Genomic DNA, 19,660 nt, shown 5'->3' with positions numbered 1-19,660 from the left:
GGTCCAACCATTAACATGATTTGATTTGGTGAATCGGACCAATAAATAATCAAGCCCGACTTTGGTCGGCCAACCTAACCACCATCAGAAAGACTCAAACCAAATTATCATACTATGAATGATAATTCCATTAGTCAATAAGCACCAGGCCTTTGGGCCTCCAATGATTATTAAACTAATGGACTCATTATCACTCACTTAATAAGAGGCTATGACTTAGTTATCAATATAACTTAATCATTTTTAGGACCTAATATACTTTTTTTTTGAAGATTTTATTAAAGAATAGATGAGAAGAAAATATCCAGTCAATTTCAATCCTCCCACTGACTTTACCAAGTCAGATTAAAAAAGATTTACTTAAAGCTGGCATTAGGAGCACCTAAATCAGTCAAACTGATTTACCTAATGACATGGGTGAGTCCTAATCATCAAGTGATCTAATCAAAACCTAATTCACCAGGTTGGCCAGGTAAGTGAGATCAGTGGTGGGGAGAAGCCATTAACTCGTCAGAGATCGAATCACTGCGAGTAGCTCCCGCTTAAAAACCACTGGTCAAACTGCCAAACTTACCTTAAACACCAACCGGTTCATTAGTTTTAATTTGATCAACTTAGTAAATAGGGTTCCACCGTGTAGCCATGAATTAAGTCCATCTTGGTCTAGTTAAAGATATGGATCCATTCAACTACAACTATTGGAGTTGAGTCTAGAGTATCCTTGACCTAATCTAATTCAACTTTTGATTAGATTTGACCAATTACTCTAATTTAGTCTATTTCTTTAAGCTAACCTTAGGTCTAACCCAATTATGGACCTAATCCATCTAACCCATTGACCCACAAGTTTATGCAATTGTCTTAGGTCTTAATTCATAATTCTAGACCTACTAGACAATACTTAATTCTTTTAATTACGTATTTGGACTGATGGGTCAGGGTTTGACATTTCGAAAATAATTTTTAAATTTGAAAGATTTTATTTTCTGTTCACCAAATATGTTGACTCATTACACAAATAGATCAGCACATTTCATAAATAGCAATCCTATTGCTAATTACATAACAGAAAATAACTCAATCAAAATAAATCATGAATATTCCTTTCGCTACTTCATCTGCATGGGATATAATTGCATCAGCACCCCTACCGCCATAAGAGACCCCATCGAATGGAAAGAGAGGACCTTTAAACTCTACTTTTCTCTTATGACCGGATGGCGATGGCAATCAACCCAATTCGATTACTTGCTACTTAGATCAAGTATATTTAAATATACCAATTTTAAATTTTAAATTTTAAATTTTAAATTTTAAATTTTAAATTTTAAATTTGAAATTTGAAATTTCAACCAAATTTTAAATTTTTAAATTTTGAATTTCAAATTTCAAATTTTAAAATTTAAATTTTAAATTTTGAATTTCAAATTTTTAAATTTTGAATTTCGAACAACTTTTAAAATTCAAATTTTAAATTTTAAATTTTAAATTTAAACTTTTAGATTATAACTTAATATACGCATGCAAATATATATATCATATCTAAGAACTTTGCTCTGATACCATTTATGGGGAAAATTCAGTGCAGGGGTAAAATGGTAATTTTAAAACTTTTTCAAAATCATTATTTTACAGTAAAAATTATTAATTAATTTAATTAATTAATAAAAATTTATTTTATATTAGGATCTAAATATGATATATAGCATGCATGTATTTAAATTTAAAATTCAAATTTGAACAATAAACACTTTACTGTAATGTGTTCAGAACACAATACCTTTGTGCGGATAGTAGATCGCCACAATCTGATCATCGTCGAGAGAGTCTGATCATCGCGATGCAGCCACACAGCGTGTCTGACCTCTGCGGATCATTCACACGAAGCTTCCAGTCTGATCGACTCCTCACGAGTGCTAGCTCGTTGTAGAGCCCTTTCGACGGTCGATGCTGATCGAACTCTTTCGATCGATGTCTGTCGATTCTTTGCATGCTTTGGATCATCAGCAGATGTGCTTGAGAGGATGTTGAAGATCTTCTTGAAATTTGGTGGGCTCACGACACTCGTAGCTCACCTTCTCACTTTTCGAACTCCAAGGTGAAACCCTGAAGAACTCACTGAAACCCTACGCACACTTTTTCTTTCTTTTTTTTTTTTTCTCTCGAAAGGATATAGACCTTCACCTTATACACAAGGATTCCTCATGCCCAGATTTTCTCTCCAAAATTTTTTTTGCACATGCCCTACTCTTCTCCTCCTTTTAAAACAATGTCAAACGTCTTATCCACGTGAGAGGATAAAGATGAATAATTGCACATTTGAATTCAAATCAAATTTTGAATTCAAATGGAAATCAATTTATCCCTATCCACTAAGGGCGTGAGAAGAGGAGGGCATGGCTTAATTTGTGTGTGAGTGATTTCATGAGAAATATTTTCTCGTGTAATAAATGGGGCACTAAAAGAGGATAAGGTCAAGGTGCTAAGATTGGTTGCTCATTCAAATTCAAACTTTGTTTTGAATTTGAATGGCCAACCAATCATCCTTATCCACTCATTTGGTGCATTAAAGTAGGGTGTGAGGAGGGCTTTGCGTGAGGAAAAATTTATGAAAACTTCTTTCTCGTGAATTCAAATGAGCGCAGTGGAAGTGAGGTGGCGCAGGGAGAATGGGTCAAGGTAGTTTCATTATTTAAACCAACCTAATTGAACCACATAAGTTAGGCCCAATTAGACTAATTTAAACCTAACTTAATTAGGCTTAATTAGGCTCAATAAAATCTTAATCAAATCAAAAATTGATTAAGCCCAACCCCTGATCAAATCAGGGACCAAACTATCTCGACGATTAGGTCAACTCTTAACCTAATTGGGTCAAACCCAACTGAATCCAATTCAATTGGACTTGATCCAAAAATAATTACTCAATCAAATTGAGTTAATTAATGATCAAATCACTAATTAAACCTCTCATAAATATTGAGTCCAAATCCGATGGGTAATCGGACATCAGAATTCATCGATATGTAATCCTGATCGAAGAGTCCCAAACCAGTAGGACTCTTGACCCCGGTACCCAAAATGTGTGGGACTTGTGATCAGAGAATCCTGATTCTCGATCACAGAGTCTCAGACACGTAGGACTCATAGTCTACGAGCATTAAGACTCTTCATCAGTCATCAGATCAGATAGGAACCTCTAATGTGTGTGACCCTGCAGGTTCGAACCTAAGTCGGTAGCACAGGAACCAATTCCTGTACTAATCGAAGTGACCATCTAGCAATGGTACCTGACGACAGGATAGGTCGAATAGTCACAATCGCAACACTCAGAACCTACATGAATATGGTTACTGTATAATTCATCCTTTTGACCTCTGTGTTTAGGATGACTCAAAGTTAAACTGTCAACCCTGATTAGATCATCCGAATCGTGCTCAACTCAAACAGTCCTGTGACTCCTCACAAAGACTACCCTGGTCAAGATTTTGCTAAATTGAAATACGACTGTACACAGCTCCTGAACTGGAGTGGTCAATCCCATCTTGACACACGCACCGACAAGTCAAGTACTTGACTACACCCAGCAGCCTTCCGTCACTGAATTAAAAATTCAGGTAGTCCAGTACCTAAGTGCAGTGAGTTGCTTGCAAGTCACCGTGGCGGTCTCAGGTCGGAGGGACATTTATACCCATATTCCATCGGAGCAAATCTTGACAGCAGAAATAACTCCGGAGTCGGTCACGTTCAGTGCAGATGTACCCTTACATCTCATCCGTATGCCATACCAGTGTCTCCACACTCATTGGTTAAGAGGACAACCAACCTATATGACATACAACGACCTATGCTTGATAAACGTTATCGTTCTTGGTAACAACGTATCATTTAGTCGCAACAGATTTAAGGACTAAACGATAAATCCTCCTTTGTCGAGTCTAAACAGTCCTAAGGACTTCACCACAACATAGGAGTTCATTAGAAGATGAAATATTTTGTGATGAAAAATACTAAAATATTTTTTATTAATTCATAATTCATGTACATATACAAAAATGAGCACAACCGTCAACAGACTGACGATTGATTTTGGGACACTATTTCCAATACTTATTAATCCTTTGAATGATTCGTGGACACATAAACATGAATGATAATATAACTGCCCAATAAGTACAAAATCATATCCTAGAGATATGAATTATGTCAGCTAAGATTGACTTTTAGAGCATACATCCAACAATACTATCCAGTTTCATCTCTAAAGCCTTTTAAGAAACATCATGCGATCCACATGAACTCCATTAGAGGCTGAGAATGAGTTATAAGATGTTTCATGTATCTCAAAACCTAACTCAGATTGTACTTTTAATTAAAATGGGGTTTTATATAAAAAATGTTATAACAGAGTGGGATTTTGTATCTGACCTTTCTTGATGTGGCATATTCGATTTTTTAAAAAATTTTATTAAATTTTTTAGTGGTAAAACTTTCTCTCTCATCTCATTAAGAAATATAGAGATCGGGATGCATATGAGCGCGCAACTAAATCTTATATAGGGATCAAAAAATTGCAAGAAATTCGTATCTTTTGTCCTTCCTTATTCTTTGCATCAAGGGTGAAAATAGATCAAATAATCCAATCTATTCGGATCAATTTTGATATCCATATCTATATTTATCAAAAAAAATATGAATAAATAACTACTCAATTTGTATCCGAATATCCAATTTTATTTATAATCCTATTTAATTTTATGTAAAGCTCATAAATTTATAAAAAAAATAATAATCATATTAACACACTATTAACTTTGTTTATTATTCACTTAGTAATATTTTTGATTATATAATTATAATTTTAATTATTTGATTTATATTTATATTTTTATCCATACTTTGAATATCTTATTTACATCCATATCTATTTAAAATAAATTTAAATTTAAATTTTTATATCCGACTAAGATTTATATTAATATTTTTATTCACCGAATAAAATAAATATAATTTTTTATTCATTAATATATATAAATATAAATTTTTTATATCCAACTAAGATTTATATTAATATTTTTATTCACCGAATAAAATAAATATAATTTTTTATTCATTAATATATATATATATATATATATATATATATATATATATGATCTCCATTTCAGCCCTACCTGCACCCCGCCAAATCCCCCACCCCCGGTAGGAGAGCAGGTGATCCACGATGGTGATGTCGCTGACGGTGTTAAAAAGGAAGAGCCGCCGAAGGGATACCAGGTCCCGGAGTCGTTGAATCGAGTTGACCTCTGACGACGCACTCCAGTTTGACCAAGCCGCGTCATTGCAGCATACCGCAACCTCAGATCGAAATCAAAAGGCCATCGTTTATCATGGATCCCTTTCTTAACCGTTGTCATCTTAAACTTTATAGTATTCACGCAAGCCAATACGTGCAAGCAAGCGATTGGAAACCAAAGCCCACACGATTAATTAATTAATTATTTATTTTTATAGTGTTGATTGGTTTGGATTTAGCCACGAAATTTCATCAGTACTTCATAATTGATCCAGACCGCTCAATTGAGATAAACCTGTACTTCCACAGTCGTGATGCGTGCATCAAATGGCCGCGTTATAACAAAACTCCAAACTTATCCAATCGCACCCGGCGGCCACGCCCGTGGTGGCGTTTCTGTGAATATCCTGAATTGGAGGTACGTACGTTAACGGTCAAAACACCAAACTAAATTCATCAGACGAATGACCTAACAAATATGATTTAACATCTGTCTTCACTGCTGCTGGTGTCGGGCCCCACCTCTATGAGCAATATTTGGGCCGCTAACCCCGATTCGTCGAGTTCGTTCGTTCGTATGTGTGTTAGTTGAACACCACCATTCTGGGATCCCATCGTTCCCCGCTCAATCCTTCCATCGAATAGTTGATTGCCACGTGGAATTAAAGTTGGCCCCTCATCGTTACATGGATTGATTCGCAGATACCGATATCTCCTGTTCTAAGAGAACATGTGATCAGATCCATCTGCAATAATTGCTTCCTAAATATGTAAAATGACGACTTTAGCCTTCCTCTCTTCGGATCCGACCACTTCCATTGGGTGATCGGCCCGGCCCTCTCTCGAGCCCCAAAATTCCAAACTTCCCCTCCGTTCTTCCTTCTCTAGCCCTAGAATAAGAACAAAATCCAGCCATATGGAGTTGTAGACCAGTAAAAAAGAAAGGGAAACAAAAGGGAAGCTACGTTGCTAGCTTCCATTCTTTGTTGTGTTTTAATAAAATTTTCTCCATCCAATCTCCTGATGACTCCAAAAGCCGTAACACAGCGGCCAATCGTTACTAGATTAGTTTGATGAATAGAATTGGGAATCGGAAGGAGGGGGAGACAAAGAAAGAGGAAGAAAGGGGTTTAATTGGTGTGGTGTTCGGGGATGGGATTCTCGACGGACAATCCGAAGGGATTCGTGCTGGCGCTGCTGTCGAGCGGGTTCATCGGCGCCAGCTTCATCATCAAGAAGAAGGGCCTTAGAAGGGCTGCTGCCGCCTCGGGGATTCGAGCAGGTCGGTCATTCTAATAAAAAAAAAAAATTTGGTCTCTCTTTGATTCAATATGGATTTTGTGACGGGTATTCGTTGTTCTCATCATGCGATGTGGATATCTTCTGTGGTGTAGGTGTTGGTGGATATTCTTATCTCTTGGAGCCCCTCTGGTGGGCTGGCATGATCACAAGTAAGCCAATCTCCTTTCCCTTCTTGCATACAAATTCTAACTTTAATACCTTTTAATTTATATCGTAGCGTCATGCATAATCGATTCATTTAAAGTCATGGTTTGAAACAAAAAAAAAAAAAGGGTAAATATTAGATTACTGGTTCTTGGGCATGACTTTTGTTCAATTATATAGTGTAACTCATCTTTTGATTGGTTGTCGACTATTGATTTCACGAAGCTTTGGTCCCGTAACGCTCAATCATGAGATGTTATCTTGTTCAGTGATTGTTGGAGAAGTTGCGAATTTTATAGCATATGCATTTGCCCCGGCAGTTCTTGTAACTCCTCTCGGTGCATTGAGCATAATTGTGAGGTAAGTCTTCCGCTGTGTATTTGAATGTGATGCTGTTTTGATCACCTGTAAGTGTTGACTTGCTGATGACATCTCAATGGATTATGTAGTGCTGTGTTGGCTCACTTTATCTTGAAGGAGAAGTTGCATAGTCTTGGGATTTTGGGCTGTGTGATGTGCATTGCAGGGTCTGTGGTGATTGTCATTCACGCACCACAGGAGAAAGAAATCAGCTCAGTTCAGGAAATATGGAAATTGGCTATGCAAACAGGTAAGCACATTTCTTCACTCTGTTTGTTTGTTTATATCAATTAGGTTTATGATATACTTGCCTTGTCCATTGATGGACTTGTTTTGTGATGACCACAGATTGATTGGGTTGGTTGTTTTTCAGCTTTCCTGCTGTATGTGGCTTCGGTTATTGTATTGGTCTTGGTGCTAATTTTCCATTTTGCTCCACGCTTTGGGCATACAAATGTGTTAATCTACACGGGCATTTGTTCTTTGATGGGCTCTCTCTCGGTAATGGTTGTATCTTTAATATATTGCCACTTTCTTGTTTACATACCTTATTTCAATCTAGTCTAACACAAAATAAAGCTAAGACTGGATGTATGTTGAAGCATAAAACTTTTTGACATATGCAGGTAATGAGTGTCAAAGCTCTGGGTACTTCGCTAAAACTGACTTTTGAGGGCATGAATCAGTTAATTTATCCCGAGACATGGTTTTTTATGCTTGTAGTGCTTACATGTGTGATAACACAAATGAATTATCTTAACAAGGTGAGTAATGGCATAATTGTTCCCATTGTATATAATGTGGCTATAATTTTGCTGGGATTTTTTCTGGTTGATGTTTTGGCTTAATAAGGTTGTAACTCAACTGCTTCTGTCTTTTCTTTCTTTTCTTTTTTTACCAGTCCTCTTGCTACCAAGCCAAATGAATATATTCGGGGACTTATCTTTTGGTGCATATTAGTTCCACTACCTTTCAAATAGCTTTGAGTGTGAACAATAAGATTGAGGAAATACAATCTCCTTTTTTTAAAAAAAAAAATCAAATAAATTCTTTCAAAATAAACAATATGCTATATATGTTAATGTGTTATGGGATTTGTTCTTCACAATGCTGAAGACAACGTAGTTTGTCTTGTTTCTTGGGTTATGTCTAAAATTGCCTATTGGTCAGCTACTTTTGATTTAAAACTATAATAATGCTCACCAACATGTGTTGATGGCAAAGAGCCCTCCAGCTTCACCATGACTATGTGTGTTATAATGATTTGATTCCATTTTCAAATTGGCAGCAATTGCTCTTAGTACTCAAATAAGAAGGATGGATAGAAATGTTAGGGGATAATTAACAGCCAGATGACAATGTTATAAAAGTGTGTCCTAGTGCATGAGGCTCCTGCCGTTACGAAGTGCGGGATGGGTTAGATATGCATAGCTTTAACCCTATGTTTGGAGAGATTGTTCTATATTTGAAATCTATGACACCTAAGTCATAATGGAGCAACCTTATCATTGTGCCAGAGCCCACCTTCATTTGATGACAATGCTCTATGCTTCAAAATATTCTTTAGTAGAGAAGTTAAAGATGATCATAGTAAAGTCATGAGGTTGATCTCTAGTAAGAGAATTGAGTGATAAAACCAAATGAATTCCTAGGGGAAGCTCATGAGTTGTGAAAAATATGATGAAGAATCTAGTAACATGTTATACTTCTGGCAATAAATATTAGAAGCAGTCTCTGTTAGACTACGGACTTTGACTTGTGATGAAAGATAAGAGAAGTGGGCAGATAAAAATGCTTATAGTAAGAAGCTTGGGCAGGAATGCTTTGAGCAAAAGTGTCCACAATGAAAGTGAATAGTTGCCGATCCCTAAAGTGGCTTGTATAAATAAGATAAGAATTGGGACTTGGGAGTCATTGCTCTAGTTATAAAATCATCTGAGATGTCTGCTATAGGTGAACATGCCTTTTTAATATTTGATCCTCGTTGGTTAGCTTTGTAACTATCTTAGATTTTCATGGTATTATCACATATGATTTAGTTTATCATGTGGTTGAACCCTCTAGTTGGAGATGTGTTAATTTGTCTTTACAATGGGATTTATTGAGTTGTAAGAAGAAAAAAATATGAATGCATGCATATGTTTACATTTATTGGAGTTAATACTCATATAATTTGGTGAATTTGGGAAGGAAAGAAACAAAGAGGGCTCTTCAAATGATAAGTAGAGATATCAATATCATTTTCTAGTATATGATCTTTCACTTGTACTCATTTAATATGGTGAATTTTGGAAGGAAAGAAACAAAGAGAGCTCTTCCAATGATAGGTAGAGATATCAATTTGTAGCATATGATCTTTCATTTATACTTGGTTCAAGGAGGCTTTATTTATTGTCGAAACATAACCTTCAAGCCTCTTTCTAGGGGTGTCAAGAAAGGGGCTCTAGTCTGAATCCAAGTTGGAAAACAATTTGATGTTACAATTGATCATCTAATAATCTCAAACTAGATTTTAGACAAAATTGTTTGTGAGAACCAGAACCTCATTTTCGTTGGCCAAATTGGATCCACCTTGATTTGAGCAAAACTAGAACTAAGAAATGATCAACTAAAGGGATGGTGGTTCGCCAAGCTTGTAGTTTCTTGAGATTGTGGGCACGTGGACACACACACAGAGAGGAGGGAGGTAGGCTATTGATGGAAGCCTTACACTCTATTTGGTATGAAAAATGAATTGGAGAAAGAATGGATAAGAGAGAGGATGAATGGAAACAAAATGGAAGATTCAATTCATCCTCTCATATGTTTGGTAAGATATGAAAGGATGGATGAGAATGATGCTCTCCTCTGTTTGGTATAAGAGAAATAAAAAGAAAGATGGATGATATTTATAGACAGCTTTACTGAACGACCATTCTAAAGAAGTATTATTAATTTATAATACTTATTTACTAAATAATTGGAGCAATATATAAATTATGATCTTTATAATTTATGATTAAGTAAAAAAATAATTTAGTAAATAATTTTATAAATTAATTATATATGAATAAATTTATTTATATATTTATTATATAAATAAATAATTAATTTGTAATTTAATTTAAATAGTCAATTAATTTTGGACAAACAGTTAACTAAAAAATAGTGAATATAAATAAGAGATAAGGATAATTTTAATTGTTTACTTATAATTATGAAAACTATGTGCTAAAATTAAAATAAGTAGTAATAAAGTTTAATAGTATAGGATAAATAGTATAGGTAAGATTATATATATATATATATATATATATATATATATATATATATATATATATATATATATATATATATATATATTTTGTCCAAAAGTTAATAAAGGATAATTTTGTCAATGTAGAAATCTACCCCTCATATGCTTCATCTATCCTTGCATTCCCCCAATTTGGTAGGATGCAAAATAATGGGCCCGGATGGATGGACATTCCCTTTTTTTATTTATTCTTCCTAAAATTTTTTAAACCATATAGTGGATGGAGGTCATCCATCCTTCTTCTCATGACCACAATCAAACATCGGGTTAAAGTGAAAGGTTGGAAGAAGAGAGATGGGCTATAGGGTCATCTTTTGTCAAATTTGCAAAGAGGAGAGAAGGGGTTCCAGAATGGATGGTGAGTGGTAGCTTGTAATGTGTGTCGGGAGGGGGGAGGGCATTGTAGCGGACAGGATAGGGGAAAAGGTGTAGCATATCATCTGGCGGTTGGTCATTAAGTGAGTATTGGAGGGGCGATTATCCAATGAGATGGTCTCAGCAAGGTAGCAAAGCTGTTTGGCGGTCAGCTATTGTGCGAAATGTTGGACTGAGCTTGTTGGTAGTGTTATCGGGGAGTATCAGGTTAGGGTTTTTAGCTTTTCGTAATAAGGAGAAGGGAAAATACAAATGAAGGGAGTTGAAAGATTGGGAGAATGGACGGCTTTTTGGGATTGAGCAAGGTGGAAAAGTTCTTTGAGTGGCTCATTTTATTTGTTAGATTTATGGGCTTTCAACCAACAAGCTAGTAGCTTATAGCTCTCCCTAAATCTAGACACAACCTATATAAATAGTCATGTTGCTGATCTGAATTTAAAGACTTGAACCTGATGCATTTTTTAAACTAGAAAAGATTTTATATTCACACAATTTCGAGACAAGGAACCATTAGCCAAGTCCCCTTTTTTTTTCTGGGTTGGATAGGTTTGCTCGGATAGGTGGGACAAATTCAAAAGATTGTATAGTTTTGTTTCTTTTCTTCTCTTCCTCATTTTGGTTTGTTCTTTAGGTTAGAAATTCAAAAGGACCTTTTCCCCTTTTTGTCCTTTACTGCTAACAAACATCTCACATTTAAGGAAAAGGGAATGTATGTTGTATCTGAATAAATATCTTTTATTTGTACTTTGTTTTGTTAACTCAAGATGCTGTAAGGGATTGAGTTCATCTTCAAGTATACTAGCATAAAACTTGGGCTATACATGGGTACATTTTTTTGCTTTTTTTCAACTATTCTTGAAATACAATATAGAAATATAATAATAGAATGCTTCAATGGCTAATTTTTTATTGCACATTAGCCAATGAACTTTAATAATGGCTAGCCAAAAACTTCCATCAAATGTCTAAACTAATATAGTAATATTAGATTAGATATTTATAATACTTAGTATACTCAGTCATAAATTATACTTATACCAGTTATATAAGTATCATTGATACTTAATATTGATAATAGTAAAAAATTCCATCATCTATCACTTATACACATTTATCATTAAAGAAAGAGATAGTATTATAATCACTTATAATATATATTTGTTAATAAGTGATCATTGAAGGCCTGTCTTCCTTCTATAGTAGTTATAAGAGCCCTATTTATTATTCTAAATATAGAACCATCTTAGTGACATTATTAATAGGGGCGTCCATGTGGTGTGTGGAGAACTTAGCTTCATAAATTTTCATTTTGTATTGCTAGATATTCATAAATCTCATTCACCTTTTTTTCTTCTTTCTTTGTATTTTTCCCTCACATAGACATGACTATGATAATTTATTTACTAATTTATAGATCTCTAAATCCATGGAACATTTTCAGTAGGTCATTAAAAAATTGTTGATTTCCAAATGGAATTATAAACTTGTTATAATACCAGCCCTGTATGATATGCAAAATACGGTTTTATCTCCTCTTTGCAACTATTGTTGAAATGTAATATAATAGTGTAACAAATTACAACAAATAGAAGGCTTCAATAGCCAAATTTCTATTGCAGATTAAACAGTGAGCTTTAATGATGGCCAAGCAGAAACTCTTGTTAATTATCTAAACTAGTATAGTAATAATGTAATACAGTTTGGGTAAGTATAATATTTATCTATTGTAGTTAGATAAAATTCTCAGTTGTTAATTATACTTATATGATCAGTTATATAAGTATCATTGGAACTTTTGTAATTGATACTTAATATTGATAATAGTAAGATCCTCCATTATCTATCACTTATACTCACTTATCATTAAAAGAACAAATAATATAACACTTGATATATCTACTAATAAGTGATCGTTATAAATCTATCTTCTTCTTATATCAGCTATAAGAGCAAATAACAACTGTTATTTGCTACCAAATATATTGTTTTAATAATTTGATATTTAAAATTATTATATGATGGCTATTAAAGTAGTAATACATAATAATAAAATAAATAATGATAGTACTTTTTTAATCACCTTTCACTTGATAAGGAAATTATTTCTCAAATTATACAATTTCTTTTAGGGGCAATTGATGCAAAAAAAATGAACTTTAAAAAAAAAAGATAAAAAATGATGTGTTGTGGTTATTAACATCAAAACCAACCATTATAACACTAAATGATATGTTATAAAAGATTCATTTATCAAAAATAAGATATATTTTTATTAAGAGAGAAGGTATTAAGATGTAGTCACTATTTTAGTTTCGAATGTACAATTTGACTAGTTCGAAGGTTGATAATAGATCAATGCTAATGGAGGAATATTTTTTAATTAAAGGATTTGGATCTTGTTCTTTAATGTGTTCATGCCTTTTATTATACACTAGAACAAGGATTAAGGACATGGTCCATCATGGTTGTACCTTGCTGGACTGGAGAGAGATTGGGTCCTAGGACACATCTGGACTCTAGGTCTCTCTAGACTAGGTTCTTTTAGATTTTTTTTGTTTTGTCCCAGACTTCTCTAGGCTAGGATGGTGTGAGATGGTTGCATATCAATACTTGGGAAGGCCTGGTATCCTGGGATATAATTTTTAATTTTTTTATTTTTCCTCTTTGTTCTCGTTGTTGATAGTTGTTCTTGTCCAACCTATTCTACTCCACCATCTTGGTAGCACATTGAACTGGGACCAAAATAGGATGGATACCGGTCTTGATATTTATACCTGTGCATTACAATTTGATCTGACCCTATCATTCATATTAGATGAGAGAGAGAGAGAGAGAGATTCATATTTTAATGGTGGAATAGTGGTGAGTTGTAAATTGGGTAAACCCATTGCCCTATGTTCTGTGACCAACGACTAGTCAAGTACTAATGAACTTGAGTATGTTGGTATTGGAATGGGAGGGGAGGCAAAGGTGAAGGAAAACAGAGAGACAACTCGCTTGCATAGAGACGCCACCCTTCTCTCTCCTCCTTCATTGTATTTGCTTTTTCTCTTCATTTTCCTTTGGGGCAGAATAGTTTCCTTGGGATCGACTAGCTAGAAATCAATATCAAGGGTCCAAATCATGGTATGCCTTACCAGTCCATATCGGTGTATGCTAGGCATCGTATGGGGGGCATACCGAGTGTCAATACACCAAACTGACCCCTATACCGGGCATAGTGATATTGTATCAAGACTTTACCAGTATAGGGTTTGATAGTGGACGGTGAACCTTGCTCCAATTTATATCCCTTCACATCAAATCTTAAAAAAATCTAGCTAGCAGATCTCTACTGAATACTCATTTGGGCCTCTTTATTTTTTTTCAATTTACAGCTCAAAGAAGACTTGGATTGACTTGAATTTTCAGTGCTCAATTTCTAAATTTAAGTTAAACCTCATAGAGGTTGGCTCCAAATACTTAAGCCTAATACTAGTGCAAAGTCGGCTTATTGGGTTGGCTGCAAATTCCACTTAGTAATCCATGATGATCAACACATCTGTGCAGATGCATTTTCAACTGCCCCAAACTGATGTGATCCCTGGAGCTTAGGGTTCAGGTTTACCACACTAATAGTTGTAAATAGATCATATGGGACTAAGAGACTAGCTATCCAAAATTTCTGAAAAATATTTTACCTGATCTGAGAATAATTTGTTTAAAAAGCTGTTGTAAAAGGGTAGAAGTTGAAAAGGGACATTCCCAAATTACAATTTTGATTTTTGAGGAATAGAAAAGTTTTCAGTGCATGATATGGGTTGTTTGGGAGAAATAAATACAGAAGTAGCAGGATATGCACATATAAAATACCAACTATACCTTTGTGAAACATTCTCTCTGCAACACTCAATCTTTTTCAATCCACCACTCATCTCTTCCCAAATGCAGCTTCTTTTGTGTTTTTTCCTCTTGTTTTTCTTAAGTACAGATTGCTTTTAAATAAGAATTGTATTTTTGATCTGGATGTCAGCCAGCCATGCCCATCATGGTCATCCATCCATCCTTCGGTCACCTTATTGAAGCCACCTCCACCCCCCACTGTCCCCCTGGACCCCACAAGAAAGAAGAAGAAGAAGAAACAACAAAAAGGAAGAAAACTAAATTTATCTTACCTGTGTTTATGTCCATTATATGCACTGATTATCATTTATATAGATGGCCATATGAGACCGAAAACATCTCTGATATGTTGGCACATTTGGGATGGATGGATTTTGTAAGAGAGAAGCAGTGTAAGGTAGGAAAGCTTAAGAGAGCAAGATGCAACCATAACTATAAGGGTACTATTGATACTGAGTACTCAAAGTTCTGAAACTAGATTTGTAGGAACCAAGGATTAAGATTTCGTGACAGCAGAAAAAATAGAGGAGGATGTAAGGGGAACAGGTGCCATTTAAACATCTGCCTTGTGAATGTTATTATCATGTTTGCCATGTGGAATGTTGTCATCACACCCCATATTTATCAAGTAATATTTGTATCTGTTGGGGATTTATCATGCCAGTTGTATGAAAGTTCCCTTCTTGTTTGTTAGATTAAGTGATAGTTCCTCTATGTCTGGATAAGTCTAGGGAATTAATGTGTTTTAAGATGATTAAGATTAGGTACTGAATATTTTTCTTTCTGGACAGCTTTTTTATGGTATGCTTAGTAAGGGCCCAATTGTAGATTTGCTTTCACAAATGGACATCTTGATATTATGATCATCTTTGACAAGTTAGTTGTATGATGAAAATTCTACATGACTTACAATGTTTATATTAATAACATCAACCAAATGAGTAATTATCTCTCAGACAATTTAAGGAGGTGATTACTAAATCATAGTGCAAGTAAACAGAAAAGTTCTAGATAGCTGCATTAACTTCAAAGTATGCAGTGGCTAGGATACAGGTGCTGATAAATCACAAGAAGTTCTACAGTTTGTAAGACTGAAGAAGCATCTGATAAATATATCACATTGTAAAAATTGGCAGCAATTAATATTCTGCTTTTATATATTCCTGTTTCTAATTATATTTGTAGTTTAAGAATTAGGAAATCTGTGTGCATGCATCACATTTTAAATTTGGTAAGAAACTGAAACTAATTTAGCAGCCAAAGCAGTTTAACTGTGCAACTGTTAATACAGTGAATGCCATTAAGTGGAAGAAAGTATTAGCAACTGTTCTCCATTGATCTCATAAGGAACCAAATTTTACATATACTCTTCCTTTCAACCTTTTTTCTAGGTATCATGCAACCATATTTGAATAATCACCTGGATAGTGGCTTTAATGTGCTTGACTACAATTTGCTTGTACATAATATATCTTATCTTGTTACGCTACAAAGCTATCTCATCTTGTAGCTGATAGAGTTTTTATCTAAATCCAGAAAATCAAAATGTTTATTTTAATTTTCTTATGCATCTGCTAGATATTTTTTTCAATTGAGTCATTTTTTTTATTTTTCAGGCTCTGGACACCTTTAATACTGCCATTGTGTCTCCAATATACTATGTGATGTTCACGACGCTTACAATACTTGCGAGTGTCATAATGTTCAAGGTATCATTGATAGTTGCACTAATTGCAGGTTTATATAAAGATGTTGTTGCATAGAGTTGTAATCATTCCATTAAGCACTGATCTTGCAATTGCATATGCTTGGCGTCCACACTGGAAATTATAGATGATTTACTGAGGTCTGGCATCAGTGTTATTTTAACAATGTAACTGCTCGGCTCACATTGACAAAGCTCAAGAAGTTTCATGTTTTATCATCAATCTTTTGTTTGACAATTGTTTGTGGTCTGGCAGTTGTCAGAATTGTCTTCCCTTCGTTTTGAAATATATAAGCTAAGCACCACTTGCAGGATAATTGTCGCCCAAAAGTCACACCAAACAAATGATCTAACCTTTGTAGGAAGGTTGTTGTTCTCCCACCCCTCAATAATGAACTTATATCCTGCTTGCTTATCGTGATAAAGGAAGACTGTAGGCCTGCTGCATATAGGATTGACGTGTTCCTGTTGTTGCAGCAATGACAGACTTTTTATTGGATGTTTACATGACTTGTATGACCAGAAATTTTGTGAAATTGTGCCTTGTCATTCAACTTCCTAGAAGTAATGTTCAGGTTGTCTGTTCCAAACAATTTATTGTTTGTTTGGGAGCATATTTAACATGTGAGTTATCATTTGATGTCTTCATTTTTGTGAATAAAGCAAGTGCACGTTTGTGATAAGTAATTAGGAAGATATTAATATGGGGCTATGTGGTATGCATGTATATTAATGCATAAGATTGTCTCCATAAATCAGATCAATAGAAACACCCATGCACTTTCACCTTATTTGTGATGCACATTTGGGTTCTATGACCCCACTGTTGTGGACAAGGGCTTGGCCCAACACGTGAGGTATTATCCACTTTGGTCCACAGGCCTCACGGTTTTGTCATTCAAAATGCGTCTTATGTGGGAAGGATGGTTTCCTCCTATAAGCACGAGTCCCTCTTGACTCACAACCGATGGGGGACTATTGGTGCCCTCCACATTATTAGAACTACAACATAGCCCCTCAGTCAAGGAGGACTCCGATATGTACAGTCCGAGGAGTCTCATAGTCAGCCGAGGCAGACCTCGACCCCTACCTGCTGCACCATTGTTGTGGACAAGGGCTCAGCCCGACACATAAGGTATTATCCGCTTTAGCCTATGGGCCTCATGTAGGAAGGATGATCCCCTTCTATAAGTACAAGTCTCCCTTGACACAACTGATGTAGGACTATTGGTGCCCTCCACATTATTAGAACCACAACACCCACCATCCAGCTAGAGTTTCTTTTCCCCTTTTTTATGAGAAAGATTTCTTTTGGGGACTTTTTTCTGGGTGTTCTGATCATTGGTTGGTGAGTCACTAAAAGTCAAGTTCAAATATGATTGCAGGATTGGGATGGACAAAGCATGGCAAGCATCATTTCTGAAATTTGTGGCTTCATTGTTGTTCTTTCTGGAACCATTTTATTACATGTAACGAAAGACTATGACAGGAACTCGTCAAGAAGTGTGTGACCTGCTTTGCCATATCCCTCAAGCTAATTTGATTTTCTACTTTGCTTGCTTTCAAATGATTTCTCATTGTATGAAGTCTGTTTCAAACATAATGCAGGTATGCATGCGTCGTTATCCCCAAATTTGACTGCCAGACTTTGTAGTGGAAATGGGGAGTTGCCGAAGGATGTTGATGAGGAGACGGGATCTTCAGAAGATATATGCTTGAGAAGACAAGAGCTCTATTAGCAACTAGAGACAAAGAATCATCCTATGCTAACATCCTAGAGTACCAAGATCTCAGAACGAAGATTCCAATCCAGTGACCCAACTTGTAGAATTGAGTTGATTGGCAGTTGAAAAACTGATGAGCATTCATACCATGGTGCTTTTTGTGAACTGCCACTTCGAGGCTTTGAACAGTTGTGCTGATTGCTTGATGTGAGGACGGAATAATGGCTGGACTTCCGCTTTGCATTCCAATGTATACTGTAAGTGCTCAGAGTTTGTGAGATTGTTGGGTGATCTTGCCCGGTGATGGTTCACGGCTCGGTGGTTAGGAAGATTAATTTTTTTTGCATGCATGGGCATCCAGTTGCCATATCAGGAGGATGGAATGTTTCGTCCTAGCATCATGCATCAGAAAATCCATGCAAAAGGAATTGCTAGTTCAGGAAGTGATAACCAGACGGCAGGAAGGGGACAGGTTCTTGTTTGGTTTTGTCATTGCATTTATAGAAAGCATCAAGGAATATTTTATGCCACTTTCAACTTATTATTTCCACCAAATTCCTTGGATAAATGTCACCTGGATTTGCTTATTGAATGTGTAACTATCTCAAGCAAAGACAACGTAGATCCATGATTGACTACAAGGTCACGGGAAGCTGCTACATGAAACTTGAACCACTTTGTGGTCCTTTTTGTGTAGAACAGACTACAGGGTATTCGTTTGATTGCATTTCTCAACTCTGACAACAATCTTTATCATTTATTTTAACTTCAAAGCAGATTGGTTCATTGTAAGTGTGATAATATGATAAGGATCAGATGTATAGTGTTTAATACAGTCAACATTGGATGATGCGCCTTTTTGCTGCTGTGATGCCCATGATGAAGCCACCAATCTTTTCTAGCAACCTCTGATTAAACCATCGAGCTTACAATTTTCAGCTTGCTGCTTGATGGGTTTAATATGTATAAACAGCAGTGTGATCTCATATTCTCACTGACTAATTGCCACTTACATGCTTGTAATCTTATTAATCTCACTTGTCATGCCTATCCTGGTTTCTATGAAAAAAAAATAACACCACGCAAGTGTCCTCAAAACCATGCAAGCACCAATATCAATATCCAAGACCTTAGATAAGGGCCTGTTTGGTATTGTTGTTCGTTTTTGGTTGTTATTTCTGTACAAATTAGGGAAATACCACAGGGAGATTAATGTTGAAGATAACGTTTGAATGAAACTTCCGCTCTTGCTTTTATTCTTCCTTTCTTAAAAAAATAAACCTTGCTATCAAAATGCTTTTAGTGATCCTACATAAATTTTTCAGAGGAAAAAAAAAAAAAAACAGAAGGGTTTTATCATACATGTTCTTTAGTCTGGTTCATTATTCTTTGAGTTTTAGAAAACAAAAACAGGAAAAAAGCAAATACCAAAGGGCCCTAAGTTAGTCCCTTTAAATTCTTCTAAAACCTCATGTTTATCGAAACCGAAGATCAAATTTGCCTTCATCAGAACTGCAATTTTTGGGGTCAAGGAAGGGCTAACTCTAGTCCAAGACTGCCTGCAGGCCTCATCAAAA

General features: G+C 35.4%; 1 protein-coding gene across 4 annotated transcripts; it reads left to right on the top strand.

The window, feature by feature from the left end:
* The first annotated feature begins 6,127 nt into the window (after window positions 1–6,127).
* On the top strand, window positions 6,128–18,933 carry LOC105045545 (probable magnesium transporter NIPA3). Of its 4 annotated transcripts, none has more exons than XM_073258125.1 (9): window positions 6,131–6,578; window positions 6,691–6,747; window positions 7,012–7,102; window positions 7,192–7,352; window positions 7,476–7,603; window positions 7,729–7,866; window positions 16,271–16,363; window positions 17,745–17,862; window positions 17,947–18,933. In XM_073258125.1, exons 1-9 carry the CDS (start codon window positions 6,449–6,451, stop codon window positions 18,096–18,098), a joined length of 1,068 nt encoding a protein of 355 aa, XP_073114226.1. In that variant the 5' UTR covers window positions 6,131–6,448; the 3' UTR covers window positions 18,099–18,933. The 4 variants fall into 4 exon arrangements, with proteins under 4 accessions (XP_073114227.1, XP_073114226.1, XP_029120515.1 ...); XM_010923868.4 differs by having other exon boundaries at window positions 6,134–6,578; window positions 17,968–18,933; XM_073258126.1 differs by lacking the exon at window positions 7,729–7,866 and having other exon boundaries at window positions 6,128–6,578.
* Window positions 18,934–19,660: the final 727 nt, after the last annotated feature.

This window comes from Elaeis guineensis, chromosome 5 (assembly GCF_000442705.2).
Source record: "Elaeis guineensis isolate ETL-2024a chromosome 5, EG11, whole genome shotgun sequence".
NCBI classification, from domain to species: domain Eukaryota; kingdom Viridiplantae; phylum Streptophyta; class Magnoliopsida; order Arecales; family Arecaceae; genus Elaeis; species Elaeis guineensis.
This window is presented reverse-complemented; position numbering and strand designations above follow the sequence as displayed.